The sequence below is a fragment of the Mandrillus leucophaeus genome, unplaced genomic scaffold, assembly GCF_000951045.1.
Source record: "Mandrillus leucophaeus isolate KB7577 unplaced genomic scaffold, Mleu.le_1.0 Scaffold119, whole genome shotgun sequence".
Lineage (NCBI taxonomy): Eukaryota > Metazoa > Chordata > Mammalia > Primates > Cercopithecidae > Mandrillus > Mandrillus leucophaeus.
In genome coordinates, this window is record NW_012100209.1 from 683,166 (window position 1) to 696,044 (window position 12,879).

A 12,879-nucleotide genomic window follows, 5' to 3' on the forward strand; every position below is an offset into this window, starting at 1 on the left:
GCCCAGGCTGGAGTGCAGTGGCCGGATCTCAGCTTCTTCCTTTCTGACTTTTCTGCCTAAATAATTCTCTGGTCCCTGGCAGATGCCTTCCATAATAAGACTTGAAGAATTCATCTTCACACAGGGCTGCTTCTAGGTGGATTGCAGCACCTACATACTGGTTTCATTTGAGAATTTCAAGGTCATGCAACCTGGGTGGGTTTTTTAAAGTATTACTCGCAAATTGATATTTTTGTTAAAAGTCATCTCTCCTTCCATCTCATCATAGATTTCCATATTCTGTAAGTAACAAAGGAACTTAATTAGTTTTCTCACAGGAAGTGACCCTGCAAAGGCTGTTACTGAAATGAAGATCAAGTCTGGGATTCAGAATGGAAGCTGAACAGAGGATGGATTTTCTTTGAACAGTTATAAGGGATGATGTGATTTAACTCATGGTCAAGGTCAAAAGCTGTGAAGGTTAAAGGAGTTTCTCATTCAGAATTGAGGCTTACAGCCTGATTCATGGTATCATCTCTTGAGGTTTAAGTGTGTCCAAATGTGGAATCAGAAGAGACAGTTCTGAACCAGCCTCTAAGCCTGGCGAAGTTGCTTGATTCCAGTCCTCAGTTTCTTTCTCTGCAAATTAAGGCATGCTGGATGCGTGACATCTCAAATCCTGTGACTCTGCTCGTCTAGTATCAAGATGTAGGGGAGGCAGTATGGACGGATTCAGTAACACACAGGCTCTGGGCTGGACTCCCTAGTGCAAACCCTGTCTCTACCACTTCTAAGCTGTGTGATCTTTGGTGGGTTATTTAACTTCTCGGGGCCTCAGACAACAGAATGGGGACAATAATTTACTTGCCTCATGGGGTTATTATGAAATTACATGAGTTGACACACATGAAATGCCTAGAACAGCACCGAGCCCTTAGTAAGTGCTCAATCAATGCAAACTATTCCTATATGGCTTTCTCAATGGGTATTTTCTGCTTTCCTACATAACCTGCTTGTTCCTGGCTACAAGTGTGTTTTCAAATTATTTTATTTAATTAATTTATTTATTTTTCAGATAGAATCTAGTCTCACTCTGTCACCCAGGCTGGAGTGCAGCGGTGTGATCTCAGCTCACTGCAACCTCCACTTCCCAGGTTCAAGCAATCCTCCTATCTCAGCCTCCCGAGTAGCTAGGATTACAGGCATGTGCCACCATGCCCAGCTATTTTTTTTTTTTTTTTTGTATTTTTAGTAGACATAGGGTTTCACCATGTTAGCCAGGCTGGTCTTGAACTCCTGACCTCAAGTGATCCACCCACCTCGGCCTCGCAAAGTGCTGGGATTGTAGACATGAGCCACCGCACCCTCCCTGGCTACAAGTCTTTATGATTGCTATCCTGTCAGGATAGCTCTTCTACTTCCTTACTTAGCTAACTCTTGTTCATCCTTCAGGACTCCCCTTTAAGCGTCACTTCCTCCAGGAAGCTCTGCCTGACTACGTTCGCCTACTCCCAGATTAGGTTAGCTATACCTCCAACATTTACTTTCAATACTCAGCACACTCGTAGTTAATTACTTTTTCAAGGTCTGTCTTCCTCTTGGAACATGAAGGCAACGTCTACCTTGCTCCTTTGTTTGGAATATAGCACATAGCACTGTAAACATACCACATGTCAAATAGGTGCTGGTAAGCATTTGGACACAGGTAGTCATGGGATTGATCTAGAGCAGGGGTGTCCAATCTTTTGGCTTCCCTGGGCCACATTGGAAGAGGAAGAAATGTCTTGGGCCACACGTAAAACACACTAATGATAGCTGATGAACTAAAAAAAAAAAAAAAAAAATCTCATAATGTATTAAGAAAGTTTACAAATTTATTTTGGGCCACATTCAAAGCTGTCCTGGGCCACATGTGGCCCTCAGACAGTGAGTTGGACAAGCTTGATCTAGAGGATGCCAGCAACTAGCTGGATCCCTGAGCAACCCGCTTAGTCCTGCTAAGCCTTACTTTCCTCTGCTGTAAAATATGGATGGTAATAGTGGCTACCTCAGAAGGGTTGCAGAGATGAAAAGGTCTGTACAGCACTTAGAAGAATGGCTCATGGAGGATTTTTGATTTTTTTTTTTAACCTGAGCCACATGCAAATGTATCCTCACACTAACAGTTACTTATTTTTGAGTAAATAATGTAAAAAGCATTACCCCCAAGTAATTCAGTGAATCCTTTACCACCAACATCAGAGGCCACAATGGTAACCAACATCTGACCTCACCCACTACAGAAAAAAAAACCATGCAAGAGCCAACAAGGATCATATGCATCCCCCGACCCCTCACCAATGCCCCACTTCAATCCCAACTGAAAGTTTATTTATTGCTATCGGTTTTTCATCATAAAAGTAATCTCAAGATGTGGTAAATCTTCAAATGATACCTAAATGTGTATGACTAACTTGAAAGTTCCTACTGTGATTTTATTTCATGTGGAATGCAAATTCATGTCTTAGAGCTCAGCATAGTAACTAAGTAAACTGCCACCATTCTTCATAACATTTTACTGGAATATATAGCAAAACTTGGGCATATGACTGCAATATTTAGGAGTGATGTAATCTGATGTTGGCTTGCTAGCCCCCAAAAGTTAGAATTGAAAATATTTAAAGAATTATTCTTATACAGTTAATTTTGGGGGAAAATGGGAGAAAGCAACCCCCCAAACTCCCTTTCTTTTCAAAAAAAAAAGTGTTAGAAGTTTTGCTATTTAAGTATGAGCTTTCATTACCATCAGCAATAGAATTAGATATAAGCAAGAATGAGCTTGCTTGGATGTCAGCTGGGATTTCATATGACAGGCAACAAGTGCTGCTTCACAAAGAATTCTTTTCCATACTTTTAGTTTTGAAACTGAAAATCTTAGAACCACCTTCTAGCCTGGCACCTGGTCCTAGAAATTCTGGAAGCTGTCAAGTCCCTTTGCTCAGGCCCTAATGGAAGGGCTACTTTAAAGGATTTAAAGAAGTCCAGCCTATAGTTTGGCAAATTGATCCCGTAAAGCTTCCATTCCTCCTACCCTGAGCATTCCTGATATAATCCCTGGTTAGATTGATGGCAATTGACATAAATTGAATTATGAAACAGCTTTGGGAGCCATTTGTAAACTGTAAATGAAGTGTGCTCTCCTACTGCCCCACCTGGGACAAATTGCCAGCTGAGTTTATGATAACCCCATTGTATCCATCTGTTTGTCATTTGGTTAAACCAATTTGTACCTAAAGAAAGAAGGCTGAAAGCTGAAGGTCAAATAATACATCTTTTTTTTTTTTTTCCTCATCTTTGACTACTGAGTAGTTTTGGACTTTTCTCTGCAATTCACTTAGTGTAGAGCAAATCCTGCATAAAACCAGTCTGTAAAATTGACAGAGTCAGAGGCTTTCCTGAGCGGGAGGTTTTCTCTCACCCTGTTGTGTTTGCCCTGGGTAATCTATGGGATCACATCTCTTCTCTTAGAGCAGGGTGTTTAACCGGCAGTCCATAGATCCCCAAGGGTTTCCTGGATAGAATTCAAGGGGTCCCTGGACTTGGATTGGAAAAAATATATATATCCTTAGTTTTACCAATGGAAATTTAGCATTTTCTTCAAAAATGAATGTAGACAATAAATCACAATCATATTAACAATTCTTGTGACCCTATCAACATTAGAATCACAGGTATTTTCTTATCCGGTTACATCCGGATAACCATCCGGTTACAATGGTCACACATATCTTGAAATAGCAGTTATGTTTATCACTACTTTGAAATTAGTATAGTTATTAAATCCATTGCTAGGTTTTTAAATTTAATGTATTAATAAAGAAGTATATTATTTCATGATTTTTATTATTTTGATCATTCTTTACAATACAATTGATTTCCTTTGTGAACCTATATATTTGATGCATTTAAAAACATCACTCTGAGAAGGGGTTCATAGGCTTCATTGGATTGTCAAAGTGGCACAAGCCCAGTTAAAGCATGCTGTTGTCTTAGATCAGGGGTTGGTAAACTTTTTCTCACAGGATCAGATAGTAAATATTCTGTGCTTTGCCAGCTGTGTGAACTCTGTCTCAACTGTTCAACTCTGCCACTGTAGTAAGAAAGCAGCCATAAACAGTACCTAAATGGGTGTGGTTGTGTTCCAGTAAAACTTTATTTACTAACACTGGCAGCTGGCTGAAATTTGCCAACCCTGATTTAGGGCGTCATGCTATTTCTAAGTTGAATTCTGAAGATATTTTAATTCAGCTCAATCACCCTTTATTGGATACCTCCTATGAGCATATGTTCATACAAACAGGTATGTATTGAGCATCTCATGTGAAAAACATACAAGAGATTTAGGGATGAATAAATAAGCTGTAGACTCTATCCTTGGACAGTCTACTGGGGAATGCAGATGGACAGAGTTCAGAGGAGTAGTGAGTGTTGTAGGCAGGCATGGCGACCAGGAACCTAGAGAAACATAAGCTTGATCTGACCTAGTTTTGAAGGAAGGAAGGCTTCTTATGGGAGCAAAGAAGGACACATCAGAGATTACCAGGCAAAAGGGGAGGGAGGAAGCAACATGAAAGGCTTAGGCTGAGGAAGCCACTTAAGCAATGGCTTGGAGGCAAGAAGAAAATGTTCCTGGAATTGCTTAGAAAGCCTGGAGCTCTGTGGGGTGAGAGATGGGTAGGCGAGATCACACCAAACAAAGGCCTTATGGAGGAGCCCATATGTATCCTGAAGGGAATAGGGAACTATGGAAAGCTGTTAAACAGGAAAGGGACTGGTAGCGTTCCAGTCTTTGAAAGATCATGCAGACATCTCGAGGAACACGGAGATGAAGAAGACAAAGTCACCATGTTTAATGAGCTCACAGCCCCAGAGAAAAGACAGAAGTATAAAATTATACTGGAAGGTGATCTAATCAGTGTGGTAGTAGAATCAGATTCAAGGCATGGGATTGTCTGGAGGAAAGTCTTTTTAATTCTGTTTCCGAGATGATGCTTAGAAGGAATAACGTGAGAGAAAATACTTAGGGAGGGAGCCATCAAGTAACCCCACATCTTCCAGAAAGCATCCCATTGTGGGTTGGTAGGTTCGATGTGGAAAGAAGGAAGCCACAGGTGTCTGTTGTGCTACAATTAGGCTTCTGGTCCCCTCCCTCTAAGGCCGGTAGAGTGGCCTCTACTGTCAAGGCTATTCTGGATGTTCTGCTGTATCCCCTAGAGGACAGTTTCCTGCTCCAACAAATTCCACTCTCAAAAGTATTTTCCTAGCAGGATTTAACCAGTTTTAGTAATTTCCTAGTTAATGTCTATGACATGCTTGAGCTTCACTCTTCATCTCAGCTCCATCTTTCTGGAACAGGAGTTCTCAAACCGAGAGGTGAAATAGGATAGAAAAGAGAATACCACAGGCTCTCACGCACAGTAAAAAGGAGAATCATTTTGTGAAACTTGTTTCAGGTGTATGTGTGTGTGTGTGGTGTTTACTGGGTCACAATGTCCAGTGTATATCTTACTGTGGATCATTCAAAAACAGCTCTGATATGTGATAAATCCAGAGCATGTTTGAGGTTGAACAGGCTTCATTTGCCATGTGTTGGTATTGAATTCAAGTTCAAGGAACAGATTCCTCTCAGGGGCTAATGACACCCGCTTTCTTTATTTTTGGAATTGTAGAGTTGGAAATGCCATCTGAGGTATTCTAGGAGGAAAAGTTTAGTGCAGTGTGTTTCAAATTATGGGCCACAGCACTTCAGTGAGGGGCAAGATCAATTTAGTGGTCCTTTACCAGCATTTTGTTTTTTTAAAGAAGTAGAAAAGAACAGAAAAGGAGAGGAAGAAAGGAGAAACATGAATAAGGTAGTAAAGCTAAATATTTTTTATTGAAACTTTTTTCAGCTTTGTACTCATATATAATATACATATTCATGTGCATAGGTATATTTACTATGGAAAAATGTATTACTTACTATGAGTCAAGGTCAGAGATGCTGAATTAAGTAGCTCCCACCCTGATCAGGAAGTCACTTGTTACATTATCATCCCTGATTGAGGACCACCCAGTTTTGCTTTAATATAGTCATCGAGGCACAGCTCATCCCTTCCAAGGCAGTCAGCTTCATTGTCAGTCATTCCTAATGGACATCAAAAGGTTTTCCTGCCATTGGCTTCTCTGTAAGAAACCACTGGGCCTCTTAGTCCAACATGGAAAACACAGAAGCTTTCCACACCATCTTAATTTGTCTGTCTCTTATGTAAAGACACCATCCTATCCTTACTAAGTTTCCTCCACCTAAGCCAGCAGTACCCACTCTTTGGATTCTGTATCAAGTGGAGATAGGTCTAGAGCAACTTCTGCCCAGTGATCAACGTAGAGAACCATGTCTCCCTAGGATGTGGATTCTGGGACTTAGACTTCCCTCAGGATTCTAGTTCACAGTGACCTATTCAAATACAGTTCTTGAAATGTGCTATTTCGCGCTGGCTTCCTACTGGTCCTTAGAGGTACTGTTTCCGCACTGATGCTTAGATGTATTATATTCCCAGTTTATTAGGTTATAAACTCCCTGAAAATGGAACTGTGCTTATACTTCCCTGGAGCCTCCTGGAATATAACTTTTGTGTTGGGTGCCTGGTTGATAATCATGCATCATTTACCAATCGACTAGCCCATGGCAGCCACCTATGGGATTTGATAGTATCAAGAAAAATGATCGCTCACTAAGGTTGAGATTGGCAATGGGCAAGGTAGTTAGAACACTTCAAGAAAGGAATTAAAACAGAAAGATATACCACCCAGTAGTTCTGTGACTTTGGGTAAATTATTTTTCTTCAGTGACTGTGTGGGTAGAAGGAGAGACTGGGTCAGATCAGTGACTCTCAAAGCTTTTGGGATCATAATTTTATCTTTGAGAATCTGATAAAAGTGAAGGACCCTTTACTTAGAAAAATGAAATGTGTTCATGTGTAAAATCTTGCATACAATTTCTGAGAGCCCTCAGACGCTTGGACCAAATTATCTCTAAGATTTCACCCAGCTCTGATAGCCAGGTTGGATTGTAACAATGCCACTGATAAGTAGCAAAATGAACCAGTGAGTGAGACCTGATTAAGTGAATTGATGAATTGGGTTTTGAGTACCCACTGCTGGTTGCATTCTCTATTCCCCATCTGAAGTCCCCTGCCCAGTAACCTTCCAAAGGTGAGCCACTGATCTCCTGAGGTATAGGGTGCCTGGCCCAACCCTATCTCACTACTTGGCAAAATGCTTGAAGTGTAGGCCCTGCTGGTGACTGCCCATGTTTTTTGTTGTTGAGGTTGTTTTTCTTTTTGAGACAGGGTCTCACTTTGTCACCAGGCTGGAGTACATTGGTGCGATCACAGCTCACTGCAGCTTCAACCTCCCAAGCTCAAGCAATCCTCCCACCCCCAACTTTTTTTTTTTTTTTAAGCTTTTTGCAGAGACAAGGTCTTACTATGTTGCCCAGGCTGGTCTTGAACTACTGGGCTCAAGCAATCCACCCACCTCAGCCTCCTTACTAGCTGAGATTATAGGCGTGTACCACCATGCGTAGCTAATTTTTTTTTTTTAATTAAACATAGTCATAGTCAAACATAATTAAGACATAGCCCAGGTTGGTCTTGAACCCCTGGGCTCCAGCTATCCTCCCACCTCAGCCTTCCAAAGTGGTGGGATCACAGGCTTAAGCCACCCCACCAGTTGGCCAGGTGTCCACCTGTTCCTCGGGGGTGGCAGCCCATTCTCAGTCAACTTCTTACCCTCTGGCCTTTTCATTGTTGAATACATTGCCAAGATAGTGTTGCTATAGTGATCTGACCAACAACTTTGTAGTTAGGATAAAGTGATTTTTTTCAGTCAAAAAAAAGATAAAGCTGTTTGGGGAGACGATTTAAGACAATACTTTTGCCTGGTCGTCTCTTTCTCAGCCTCACCTTTGTACTTTTGTACCTCAAGAGACTCTAAAAACATTCAAATAAGAAACTCATGACAAAATCAGAGGCAAAATGTTAAAGGTTTGGAACTGGCATTCAATCTGCATGAGCTCATCTCTCTCACTCTATAGAATGAAAATAAATGCTAATGATTTCAATCTCTTATTTGCTGGAAATTACAGTTTTTCTTTTCTGCATTCAATGGACATGTACAAAATCATCTCCTTTTTGTTTTGCTGTAGTTTTTTCATAAAGATTGTTGCAGGTATTTGCAGGTAGTCCTGGGTAAATAACAGCAGACTGTGAGAATAGATATGGGTTATTTCCTCTATAAATATCACAAGGGAAGCTTAGCAAAGGATAACAGGAGAGTTTTATCTAAAGATCACATCTTTTCTGACTTTACTTTTAGATATCCCCTGTGGTTTTCCTCTGCGAAGTGATTTTGTTCTAATTTGAGTTTGTAAATGTGTTTCCTTCCACTCACCGAGGTTTTCTCTTTGATGATAAAGTTAGTTTACATGAGAATTCCATCTTTGGGGAAAGAATATCAGGAAAGAGAAACCAGCCCTGCTTCCTCCATGGGCATACCCTGTGAACTCTGCTTTTCCAAACACATTAACACACTACTCCCAGCTCAGTAAGCTTGAGGAAGCATCATTTACCGGGCGTAAGGACTCCATCGGGCTTTCAATCGTTCCTGCTAATGAAAAACTGGGCGAGCTCATATTAAGGAAATTAGCTGTTCACCCCGGCATCTTCTTTTAGCAAAATGAGTCTCTTTCCTTGCCTGGTAAGTTGCTCATCAAAGACAAACAGAACTTTTTTGTTTCCTGCCTTCCTCTAAATAGCTGTGGGCAGAGGTGTTTAACAACAGAACACCTGAGAGGCGGCCAGGGAGCAAGCAAAGTGATGGGGAATTGCCTCTCATCCGCCATCACTCCAGTTTTTCATCCAGTATTAAGGATCTTCTAAATCTAACCTCATTTTACCAATCCAAGTTGGCCTCACCATTTATCAGCTATGTGACCTTGGGCAAGTTACTTACCCATTCAGTGCCTTAGTTCCCTTATCTGTCAAAAAAAAAAGAAGGTGGGGGTGTTTAATATTAGTACCTACTACATAGGGCATTTGTGAGCAGTAAATGAGTTAGAAGGGTGCTTGGTAGATGGAAAGCCCTTGATGTTATTAGCACAAAGCCTGTACTCCCCTTAGACCATTCACACTGTCCTCAGGCCATGCACAATTATTTCCAACTTTTATCTTGTAGTTCTTATTATCTGGAATGTTCTTTTTTTTCTCCCCTTCAGCTAGGATGTCCACATAGAGCAGAGCTATCCAGTAGAAATATAATGTAAGCCTATGTGAAAGTTTACGTTTTCTAAGAGTGGCACTTAAAGGGCAATAAGAAAGAAATGAAATTAATTTCAGTAATATATTTTAACCCACTGTATCCAAAATATACTCATTTGAACATATAAATTTTATATAAAAATTACTGAGATATTTCACATTCTTTTTTATTTTTCTTTAAAATCCAGTGTACATTTTACGCTATAGCACATCTCAATTCAGACACATTTCAAGTGCTGACTATCACATGGGGTAGTGGTACCGTATTGGATCATGCAGGTATAAAGTAAGCAGGCAGCTATAAGTTACTCGTTTTGTGAATAAGTCCCTTGTATAATGGCTGGTACCTGCTGAGTGTTTACAATTTGATGCCAGGTACTAGGCTGGAGATATATATCTTATTTAATTTTTATGACTGTCCTCTTAGGTAGGTCCTTTTATTATTCTCATTTTACAGATGGGAAAACTGAGTCTTAAAGGAATTGAGTAGCAGCTAGTAAGTAGGAGAGTCAGGATTTGAACTCCAGAGCTCATCCTCCCGCCTTCTGTTTATTACCTCCCAGACGGGAGCTCTAAGCAAAGGTCTGCCTTCTCTGAAGGGTCCTCCAAAGGACATGTAAAAATTCAGCACATTGGCCTAGCTGTATCATTCGTTAAGACTAAGAATGTCCGTGAACAGATTCTTCTTGGGTTTTCCCATGACAATTCATGCAATTAGTCACCCTATAAAACTTATATTTATTTTGTGACCAGATTGTGAATAGACGGAATCTGTGTTCTTCTGACCTCTGGGGATGGGGACTGCCAAAGGGAGGATTGTTTGTGAACATCTGGAAAGCAGAGTCCTTGAAAGTGAATTCCTACGTGAAGATCTTTTCATCATAGCGAGGGCCTTACAAGGAAAAGCGGATGGTCTTTAAGCAGTATTTACAACTGACCCTAAAAATAATCTCCTTGTTTTTATCGGCAGGGACTTGCAAATGATGACTTGTGATTTCAAATCAGGATTAATTTCAGATAGGAAATGTTAACTTACTTTTACGAGTATTGCTTCCAGAGTTCAAATGCTGTTCGTTTACACAGCCAGCTAGCTTCCCTTCGCTCTGGTATTTCTGAACTACTGCTTCTTCTTTTTCTCTAATCAATAAAGGCCAGATTTCGACAAGAGGTGGACCTTAATCCGTGAGCGGATCCAGATGGACTCCATGGTTATCAAGGGCCTCGATCCAGATACCAACTACCAGTTTGCCGTGAGGGCAATGAATTCCCATGGCCCCAGCCCCCGCAGCTGGCCCAGCGACATCATCCGGACCCTCTGTGAGTACCAGGGCCCTTCTGAGGGACCCAGGGAGCTGCCTATCTGGGCGTGCCTCATGAAGACTGGCTTGACCTGGATGCCGTGCAGAAGGATAGCCTGGAAAAGGACTAACCCCAGGCTTTCCTCCTGCGGTTTTCCCAGCCCTTTGGAAGTTAGAGGCTGTCAAGAGGGACACAGGCTGTTTCTATGTCCTGGAGGTCAGCAGAGGATTTATTTTTGTTGCATCCTTGGGAAGTTTGAGGTCAGTTTTCTTTCACAGTCACACAACAGACCACATAGCAAAATGATGTGCAGCCTTCCCCCTCCTTTTCATATTTTGAGAAAACGAGTTAATCTTAGAACCATAGGAGAAAAAACTAAGGCCCCTGGAGGCTTCAGGGTTTGTGTTCGCCTGAAAATAAAGGATGTTCAAACAACATTAACTCCTCTGAATGATGGTCAAGGAGTATCAAAGAAGTTGAGCGCTGACATGGAGCTGTGGCCGTAGCCAATGGTGTAAGTTCTCATAGTGCCTAGGGGACGCTTGGGCCAGTGTTCATCAAATCACCTGGGGGTTTTGTTAAAGTCAGATTCTGGTTTTGGTCTGGGTTTTAACAAACTCCCACACGATGCCAAGAACCATTCTTGGATTGGCAAGGGCTTAGACCACTTTGGCAAGCCCAGTCCAGTTTAGAGGTTTTTTCTTTTTGGGGAGTGAAGGGTATATTTCCATAAACCTAGAACCGTGTATAGCAGGGAGAACTGAGAACGGAAATGTTGGCACTTTTTTGTTTGAAGACTCAGATCTTTTCAGTGTTGCCAATACATTCCTCCTGTAGGGCCCGGTGCTCCTCTGGGTCCTCTTTACCCTGAAAAGGTGCTGTCAGAAAGGAGCCAGCACTGGTAGCTGGCTTAACCCGCCAACATGAAGCCCTGTTTTTATTGGTTAGCGGAGCTGAATAAACTCCTCTCCTCACAAAGCATCCACACAGCTGACATCCAGGGTCACTGCTGTGTTCAGGGGTAGAGATTCAGGAGGTTCCCCAAATCTGAGGAATTTTGGCTCCTTTGAAAACAACCCCTACCCTAACCTTGAATGTCAGGTCGCCTTTTGTCAAATTAAATTGTTGGGTTATATAGGGAGGCTAAACTCCAAAACACACACACGCGCACATACACATACGCACACACGCACATGCACACACAGATGCACATGCTCGTGCACCCGATAAGTACTATTGACCACCCAGACAAACAAATGTTTTCACTCTTCTTCTTTAGAATTTAGAAGCTTAAACTTTCAAGCCACATGCCAAGGGCTGACAGCCTTCTTTCTGGAAGAAATGTTAACGATTCAATTTAAAGGAAGGCCTTGTTTGATTACTCTTTGGCTGAACTTTGTGGAATAACAGGAGCTAGGGCTGACAGTACTTTGAAACACTGAGTCCGTCTTTTTGCACTACAAAGTGAGCAGCCATTTGATGCTGTGTCTCCACCTGCCCTCCCCATGGAACGCCTGCTCCCATTTTGTGAGCTGCTCCAGGCTCACCTCCTTCAGTCTATCCTTTAGCTTCCCCTTCTCCATAGAGTCAAGAACGTAGAATAAAGATGAGATACAGCAAGCACATGCCGATTTAGATGTGTGCATAGAGACTGGAGTCAGCGAAGAATGGGTGGGTTGGGGCACCTCTCATGCAGCTCCTGCTGCTGCTTCTTTTTTTTTTTTCCTTGAGTCGGAATCTCGCTCTGTCACCCAGGCTGGAGTGCAATGGAATACAGTGATCTCAGCTCACTGCAACCTCCGCCTCCCGGGTTCAAGCAATTCTCTTGCCTCGGCCTCCCGAGTAGCTGGTATTACAGGCACCCACCACGATGCCTGGCTAATTTTTGTATTTTTAGTAGAGACGGAATTTCACCATGTTGGCCAGGCCGGTCTCTTTGGCCAGGATGGTCTCGAACTCCTGACCTTGCGATCCACTCTCCTTGGCCTCCCAAAGTGCTGGGATGATGAGCATGAACCATGGTGCCTGGCCTCATACTGCTTCTTTTTTAATGGAAACACTGATCTGGTCTTAGAGTTTCTGATTCTAATTTCCCCATTGCTGGATTCTGCTTTTCTGGATTAAGTGGAGAAGTTATGTGAAAGTGTTTTACAGATCTGTAAGATTTTACTATAATTGGCCTGTTATGTGAAGTAAAATTTTAAAATTTCAAAGTAATTTTGGGTGGGGAAGCTGGACAAAACCATGCTAAGTCAGTGAAAAT

General features: G+C 41.9%; 1 protein-coding gene across 1 annotated transcript in view; it reads left to right on the forward strand.

The window, feature by feature from the left end:
* The window catches only part of LOC105529472 (pikachurin-like), a 133,137-nt gene extending 121,616 nt beyond the window's left edge, over positions 1 to 11,521 (forward strand). The window contains exons 6-7 of the mRNA XM_011966628.1: positions 10,468 to 10,634; positions 11,454 to 11,521. Coding sequence (XP_011822018.1) covers positions 10,468 to 10,634; positions 11,454 to 11,521 — 235 coding nt within the window. The remainder of the gene's footprint in view (positions 1 to 10,467; positions 10,635 to 11,453) is intronic.
* Positions 11,522 to 12,879: the final 1,358 nt, after the last annotated feature.